The sequence below is a fragment of the Capra hircus genome (genome assembly GCF_001704415.2).
Source record: "Capra hircus breed San Clemente chromosome X unlocalized genomic scaffold, ASM170441v1, whole genome shotgun sequence".
Classification (NCBI taxonomy): Eukaryota; Metazoa; Chordata; class Mammalia; order Artiodactyla; family Bovidae; genus Capra; species Capra hircus.
In genome coordinates, this window is record NW_017189516.1 from 61,125,750 (window position 1) to 61,134,580 (window position 8,831).

The window sequence follows — 8,831 nt, forward strand, 5'->3', positions numbered from 1 at the left end:
ATCACTGCCATGCTTCATGTTGGTATAAGGTTATACAAGTGCACCCAGGGCCTTGACAGCACCTCGAATGGACACACACACCCTGACAGACACACAAGGGAGATAAACCTCGCACCAGCTTGTTACAAATGTCACAGTCAGCGTTCCTGTTCCCGTAAGGTTATATATGTGTGCAGGAGGCCGCAACAACGCCACCCTACAGGGGACATGCACACGCTCACACACAAAGAGAAAGAAACGGCACAGTAGCTTGTTACAACCATCACCGTCAGCTTCCTCTTCCTGTAAGGCGACATTCCCAGCCCCTCAGCCCTCCACGGTTGAGTCTGGCCTCGTAATTCTGTTTAATCATCACACTCTGGCCGGAAGCAACAGAGAGAGCCCTCCAGAAAGGGGAGAAGAGACACGCCTCCAGAATGTCTTCTCTGCCTTCAGGAAAGACTCAGGTCTAAACTGAGCCGGCGTCTGGGAGGAAGCCCGAGTCAGCTTTTTTTTTTTTTTTTCTTAATAACAATTCAGGTTGATATTCACAGCTTTTCACCCTCCCTGTCCAGCCAGCTCCCCACAGTGGGTTGTGACAGTCAGAACAGGGCTGCCGTGGACTGAACGCTTCCACCCGGTTGTTCTAGAGCCTGGGTGACGCTCTTCACTGCAGGAGCAGGTCATGGTTGTAAATCATCTCGGCGAGGACCCTGTGTGCTTTGTGTAAAGGCCGTATCACACATGCACACACACAAACACACCCACCCCACCACATACAAGAAGACAACCTCCTGGGACATCATCGCATCTCCTGCCAAGTCCGTTCCCTCGTGAGATTTTTACAGCTGGCGTGTTCTCTGTCTCCGTCTCGCTCTAGGAAAACTACATGATTCTTCCAGACCTGTCATTCTCCTGCAAATACAAGGTGATCGTGCAAGGCGCGCGGCCCCAGGGCCGCTGGAAGGCGGAGAGCGCGTCCTTCACGACCCCACCGTGCTCTGCGCTCAAGGGCAAGACTCACAAGCACTTCAGCTGCCCTGGCACGGAGGAGGGTACGTGTCACCTGGAATCCCCGGGAGGCGCGTCGCTGGGCACAGCTCCAAAGTGCGATTCACAAGGCCCTGAAACCCACAAGGATCACCCCTTTCTAGACGGCCCTAGGACAGCCCTGTCTGAAGAGAACGTGTATATATGAACCCTCGCCTAGCCTCTGAAGTCCAGCCGCACTTAGCGACAGGCTTTGCTGAAGGATCAGCCCTTAGAAGTGAAAGTGAAAGTCACTCAGTGGTGTCTGACTCTTTGCGACCCCATGGACTGTACAGTCCGTGGAATTCTCCAAGCCGGAATACTGGAGTGGGTAGCCTTTCCCTTCTCCAGGGGAATCTTCCCAACCCAGGGATGGATCCCAGGTCTCCCGCCTTGCAGACAGATTGTTTGCCAGCTGAGACACCAGGGAAGCCCAAGAATACTAGAGTGGGTAGCCTATCCCTTCTCCAGGGGATCTTCCCAACCCAGGAATGGAATCAGGGTCTCCTTCATTGCAGGCGGATTCTTTACCAGCTGAGTCACCAGGGAATCCCAAGAATACTGAAGTGGGTAGCCTTTCCCTTCTTCAGGGGATCTTGCCAACCCAGGAATTGAATCAGGGTATCCTGCATTGCAGGCAGATTCTTTACCAGCTGAGCCACCAGGGAAGCCCAAGAATACTGGAGTGGGCAGCCTTTCCCTTCTCCAGCAGATCGTCCCGACCCAGGAATTGATCCAGGGTCTCCTGCATTGCAGGCAGATTCTTAACCAGCTGAGCCAACAGGGAAGCCCAACCTTGGAAGCCCAAGCCCTCAGAAGGGGGGCCGGTATCTTTCTGCGGGTGCTCTGGGGTGCCTCACTTGACTCGTGTTCAGCCCAGCCCCAGGGACATTACCCTTCACAGCCTTTCCATCCCCCATCTCCACCTTCCGCAGCCCTGGCCCACATCGAGGGACACTTATCCTCAGAGGCCCCGCCCGGGAGCTGGTTCTGGTCACTGCCAATGGCTCTCACTGCGACCCCAGCCTTCCCCACCCACCCCCTCCCACAGCACCCGCTCCTGCCCTCTCAGTGGCCGGGTCCTCTGAGATCACAGCACTCTTTTCTGCATCGTCCACTCCCATCTGCAAGCTGGACTCGCAAATGACCCCGAGCCATCAGCAGCCACTGGGCACAGAGCTGCAGAGATCAGATCATGGTCCGCCAGGCAGCCATGGGACCTCCCCGCCCCGACCCGCTAAGGGAGGTCAGGTTGCTGACCCTGGGTCCCAGAGAATGGCAGTCTGAACACCGTGTCCTCTGGGGCTGCCCTCTCTCCACCCCTCTAACTGCTGCACGGTTCCCCTTCCTGCGCCCACAGGTTACAGTCACGTGCGTCCCAAAGTGCAGGCCAAACCTGAGAACCTGTCCGCCTCCTTCGTGGTACGCGATGCCAACATCACGGGGCACTTCTCCTGGAGGGTGAACCAGGCGGGCTTGCCGCGGCCGGCCACCGGCTTCCAGGTGACCTGGGCCGAGGTCACGACTGAGAGCCGGCCCAACAGCCTCCCGAACAGCATCATCTCTCAGTCCCAGATTCTGCCCGCAGTGAGTGCCCGCCCACCTGCCCCATCTCAGAGTGGGTTCCCCCCAACCCGGAGGGAGCATCCCTGGGGGAGGCACTCGGGCACCCCAAACCCCCACTGCAGGGGCAGCGTGTTGAGACTCACATGTAGGCTTTCTTCTCCTGTGTGAATTCTTCTGCAAGAATCAGAACATACCATCAGGGTTCCTGTAGGCCCCCAGTAAATTCTTTTGTAAAAATTGGAGCACACCATCGGGGTTCCTGTAGATTAACTATCATTACCATAAACTTAGGAGAAACTGCCATCTAGCTAAATGTGATGACCAGGACCAGCTCTTAAGGAGGCCTCTCCTGTCCACACGGAATGCAAAGGTTTCACCATTTTCTGTTCTTTTGAATCCCTGTCCTTCTGGGCCAAGTGGACGTGCCCCATTTGAAGTGCTAAATTTCTGGGGGAAAAGAGCTAAGAAGAACCTTGTTTTTTCTCTTCATTTTCCCCTTCAAATCTGGCCAGAGCACTTAATGAGCTGGAGTGCCTTACAGGCCAACTTAATTCCTTGGTTTGGGGGGAGGAAAAAAAAAAGCATGTGTGGGCTTTTACCAACTCTCAAAATGCCCTTAGAATATGCAATTCTTGCTCCAAAAAGAGAAGGAAAAAAAAAAAAAAACCACCTTAAATCCCAGAAGGAAAAAAAAATTCCATGGAATTGGACAGTAATTATTCTGTGTATGTGCGTTAGGTTCTATTGAGTTCTAAGACCAAAAAAAAAAAAAAAGAAAAAGTGTTGGCATAAAAAGAAACATTTTTTGGCTGCCAGCACTGACAAATACTGTCTTTTAAGGAGCGCAAGTTGGCGCGTTTCCCCGAGACGTGGATTATCAAGAATTCACATCACAAGATGTGCAGATGAAAACTTTTAAAGCCTGGGAAAGTCTTAGATTCAGGAATGGAAAATACAGTCCCCTGGAGGGGGTGGGGGTGAGCGGCAAGAACTGGCCTGACTCATGTGAGCTCTTGGCTGCCAAGAGCCGGGGTCTCCTTGCTGCCCAGACCACGGGGGTCGGGGGGGTAAGGGGTCTCCAGCGAACATGGACAGATTGCGGGTTCCTGGACACGGTGGAGTGGAAACAAGCGAACCGCAACTGCGCGGATCACGGTGATGTCGCGAGGGAGGCGTAGTCTCTGGAGGAGAGTCCAGACGTGGGTCGCGGTCAGAGGCAGCGGCTGACGGACCCGTGTCCCCCAACGCCTTCCCTCCCTTCCCCAGGATCACCCTGAGCTCTCGGTCCCAGGTCTGCGGCCCGCCACCCTCTACCGCCTGGAGGTGCAGGTGCTGACTGCGGACGGGGAGGGGCCTGCCACCATCAGGACCTTCCGGACCCCCGATGTGCACGGTGAGTCCTGGCCAGGGGGCGGGGGTCCCGCCCCGCTTGCAGACACACAGAAAGTCTTGGTGAAAAACGGAAATCCATAGATCCAACATTGCAGGCTCCTACCCACAGGGGGTTCTCTGAACCCGAAGCCCCCCCTCCCGTTTGTACGTGCTTCCTCCCAGCCGACCTGACACGCTCCCTTTTTCCCTCCCATGCACCCTCCTCCTCCCCTTCTGTTACTTTTTTGCTCTACAGAAGGCGTGCTTTTTTTCCTATCTTCTAACCTTAAATACCCAAGAGGTAGGGCTTCTAATGCAGGTAGACATTAGAGACGTAAGGCTCGATCCCTGGGTCGGGAAGATCCCCTGGAGGAGGGCATGGCAACCCACTCCAGGTTTCTTGCCTGGAGAATCCCACGGACAGAGGAACCTGGACAGGCTATATTCCATGGGGTCGCACAGAATCGGACACATCTGAGGTGACTTAGCATGCGCCCACACAAGGGGGAAAAAAATCATATCATTCTGAAATTTTTTTAAAAATTAAGATGTTCAAATATAACTGTATAGGAAATACCACTTTGCTGTGCAGCTTATTACATGTATTTCTACTGTATATAATCTATTGGCTTCCCTGAATCCGCCTGCAATGCAGGAGACCCTGGTTCAATTCCTGGGTCAGGAAGGCCCCCTGGAGAAGGGATAGCCTACCCACTCCAGTATCCTTGGGCTTCCCTGGTGGCTCAGCTGGTAAAGAATCATCTGCAATGTGGGAGACCTGGGTTCAATCCCTGGATTGGGAAGATCCCCCTGGAGAAGGGAAAGGCTACCCACTCCAGTATCCCAGCCTGGAGAATTCCCTGGACTGTATAGTCCTTGAGGTTACAGAGAGTCGGACACCACTGAGCCAACTTTCATTTTCACTGTCTGTATTACATAAATTTTCTTCACGATATGATCCCAATCAGTCTACTTGACTTCCTGCGAAATCACGTAGATTAAAAATGATTTCCACCTATTGTTTCAAAACAAAGAGCCTCCCGGGCAACACTAAGGACATACGCCGGGGAGTGGTCGCAGTTATTGACCATACAGGAGTCCTCATCCTACTGTGTTTGCTGATGTTGAAAAAACGGGAAAGAAAATCTAGTGATGTCTTCAGGGGCCGGAACTGTTAGCTTTCGCAGTGATTGAATATGTGCTGGGTCTGTTAACCCTAAACTCCTGGTCCACCCCCAACCCCACCCTCCCTTCCACCCTCCGCAGCCACAAGCCTATTCTCTATGTCTGTTAGTCTGTTCTTGTTTCATAGATGTCACTCGCTTGGGGTCTAAACTACAGCACAAAGGAACTTGACTACGAAGCAGAAGCAGACTCACAGACAGAGAGAGCAGACTTGTGGGAGTGTGGGATCAGCAGATAGAACCCAGTATACACAGGATGGATAAACACCAAGGTCCTTCCATGGAGCAAGGGAACTGCATTACATATTCTGTGATAAGAAAGAAAGAAAGTGAAGTTGCTTAGTCATGTCCAACTCTTTGCGACCCCATGGACTATAACCCACCAGCCTCCTCCATCCGTGGAATTTTCTAGGCAAGAGTACTGGAGTAGGGTTGCCATTTCCTTCTCCAGGGGATCCTCCCACCCCACGATCGAATCTGGGTCTCTTGCGTTGCAGGCTTTACCATCTGAGCCACCAGGGAACCATGATGGAAAAGAATATATACAGTGTGTACATACATATAAAAACAGAATATATAAAACTGTACTCTCTCTCTATATATATATATACACACACACACACACTGTATATATAAAATTGAATCACTTTGGTCTACAGCAGAAATTAAACACAACATTGTAAATCAACTATACTCTAATAAAATTTAAAAACGTATGTGTTTGGAAACAAAAAGTATGCACAGAGGAATAAGTGCGGGAGGAAGCCAAGAGTCATTTAGTGCAAGAGGATACGGTTTGCTGGAACCGTGGTCCGAGGTGCTTGAGGCCCAGGTCGGGGTGTGAGACGGAGGATGGTGAGATTAGCGTAGAGACGACTGCATCTGAGTCACCTGTGGGATAGTGAGACGGAGACTTCCTGAAGGCCTTCGGGACTGCAGGGTCCAGCGCTGAAAGCTTTGAAGGTCATCGGCATGTGGGTAGTAACTGAACGTGGGGCTGTGTACTAGGGATCAGGAAGGTGAGGAGAATTAGGCTTGGACAAGACCAGGGAAAGTGCTGTGTGAAGAAACTACATGGAGAATAGTCTGTGTCTTCCCAAATTCTTGTGGCTAAATACCAATTTTTTTTTAACAGTCATTTCAACAGCTGTATCTTAGGAGCAATGCTTTCATTTCTGTTCCTGTTTTGAAGCAGATCATTTAAAATATCAGATTCTTACTTTTTGCTTCAATTCTTCCATCACTTTAAATTCTTCATGTAGACGATGTGCTAGAAATAGTAGACATCCATCCCCTCCACTGTTACACACTTAAGCCTCTGCCCTATTAGTAAAAACATGTGGAAGCTAATTTTAGTTATTACCAAAACTGAACGGCAACAATTGTGTATTTACAAAGATTAGTTATTAGCAAAACTGAACGGTAACAATTGTGTATTTACAAAGATTAGTTATTAGCAAAACTAAAACAGCAACAATTGTGTATTTACAAAGATTAGTTATTAGCACAACTAAACAGCAACAATTGTGTATTTACAAAGATTAATTATTAGGAAAACTGAACGGCAACAATTGTGTATTTACAGAAATTAGTTATTAGCAAAACTAAATGGTAACAATTGTGTATTTAAAACAAAGACAGCGTCCTGTTGGGTTTCAGATTATGTACGTTGCTTTCTCAGCTTAAACTTTAAAAAGCCACGTCAGTGGTTTATGTGTTGATAAGAAGTAATGATCCTGGGTTTATTTTAGTTTTTAAATGATGGATCAAATTTGCCCCAGCAGCTTTTTGCACTTAGGAGTTTAAAGACAAGTGAAAACCACCCCATTGGGAGCACCCTGTGCGATGCCCTGTCCCGGTTGGGACCATGTCCACCCATTACTCACAGCGTCCCTCCACCGAAAGTGAGTGTGTCATGAAAGGATGTGTTAATTTCTAAACTTTTCCGAGGAAATAAATACAAAGGGTTCTGCCCGGCTTACATTATTATAAAGAAAGGGGCTTGTCTTCTTTCTCTTGCGATCTTGAAGGTTTTATGGAGGGAACCAGAGAGCTGGGGAAGGCAGAGAAAAAAGAGAGGCGGGGTGGATGTGTGTCTGCAAGTTCAGAGTCAGGTCCGGCAGGACCTGGGTGGCATGGGCCGTGGGCAGGGCACAGACACACACCTGTTCCTCCAGTCGGTCTAGCCGGGGACGGTGGCCGGACTGACACGTCCATTCTGTCTCTAGGCCCCCATCTGAAACACCGCCATCCCCACCACTACAAGCCTCCTGCAGAAAGGTACTGAGCTGCTCTGAGAGCCCGTCTGAACCCTGAGCAAGTGTGGAAGCTGGCACAACCCCGCAAGGACTGGCCGTGCCCACTGGGAGGCATCAGGCCCTTCCCGGAAGACCGCCTGCCCCTGCGTAATAACCGCGGGGCGCTCAATGCTCTGTCTGCCCTGGAAAACGTGCCCCCAGAACCAAGGACCCGCAGTGAGCCTCGCGAAGGCGGGGGTGGAGGGGGGTGGGGGGGGGGTGTTGGGACAGGTTCCCATGACAACGGACAACACGCAGCCCAGCCCTGTTCCACTTCTAATTCTTGCCTGCCTGTGTGGTAAAGCTCCTCCCAATGCAGGTTTGAGTTGTCCCCGAATTTGCATCAACAGATTCTCCAAAGAAGCAATTTACACACATAATAGGCCTGCCCGTAGTAAGCATACAGTTACTCACTGAACACTTGGAGATTACATTATTGATTGGATTTGCCAGGTCAATGGAAAAGTATCCAGATTTTTACATCCTAATATTGATTCAGAGATTTCTGAAGATGAATTTTTTTTAAATTCCCTATGGGTTTTTTTCTTTTTCAACTGAAAAATCTGTAAACCCGAAATATTGCCCATTAGTTTAAATTTAAAATGCTCCAGCTTCAAGCACTCAAGCTTCATTTTATACAAAGACATAGATGAGTTTGGCCTCGAAAGGACAGTTTCTGTTAAGACATTCCCAGCCAGGAGTCAACACTGCTACCCAGAGTCTGCCCTGGAGAAATTAAAACTGTTTCCTGGGGCTTTAATATTTCATCCTACAAGAAGGTTTCCTGATACTTTATTGATATTTTCCTTTTTTCCTTGATGGGGAAGACACCTGCTGCTGTGCTTTGTTCGGGCACTTTCCCGTGTCTTAACACGCTACAAAACCTCTTGCTTGAAATGAGAGAAACCCAACTATCGAACATTTTCAAATCTTTCCCCTTGCCTTAATCAAAGCAAGCTCTTTGTTTGGTAGAATATTCTCCATAATGTAGGAAAGGCAGAGGGGGACTCTGGAAGGAAGAGAAGGACAGCTGTTTGCCTTGGGCTAACCTACCTTTGCTTTCCAGGTGGCTCAGTGGTAAAGAGTCTGCCTCCCAATGCAGGACATGCAGTGACAGGTTCGGTCCCTGGGTTGCAAAGATCCCCTGGAGGAGGAAATGGCAGCCCACTCCAGTATTCTTGCCTGGAGAAAATCCCGTGGACAGAGGAGCCTGGTGGGCTACAGTCCGTGGGACTGCAAAGAGTCAGACACAATTTAGCAACTAAACAGGAAACCTTTCTCTACTCCTTCAAACCTATTACATCTTATTTGAAAGTTTTATGAAAATTTTAATTGAAAAATTATGAGGCGCCATGCTAATGCCTCATAGCATGAACTCAACTGAAGACACGGTGTTAGTATATAG

The 8,831-nt window shown here is 49.8% G+C and overlaps 1 protein-coding gene across 1 annotated transcript in view; it reads left to right on the forward strand.

The window, feature by feature from the left end:
- ANOS1 (anosmin 1) overlaps positions 1–8,611 on the forward strand; it is a 200,958-nt gene extending 192,347 nt beyond the window's left edge. The window contains exons 14-17 of the mRNA XM_018043716.1: positions 860–1,034; positions 2,369–2,595; positions 3,841–3,967; positions 7,358–8,611. Coding sequence (XP_017899205.1) covers positions 860–1,034; positions 2,369–2,595; positions 3,841–3,967; positions 7,358–7,416 — 588 coding nt within the window. The 3' untranslated portion in view covers positions 7,417–8,611. The remainder of the gene's footprint in view (positions 1–859; positions 1,035–2,368; positions 2,596–3,840; positions 3,968–7,357) is intronic.
- The last annotated feature ends 220 nt before the right edge of the window (positions 8,612–8,831 follow it).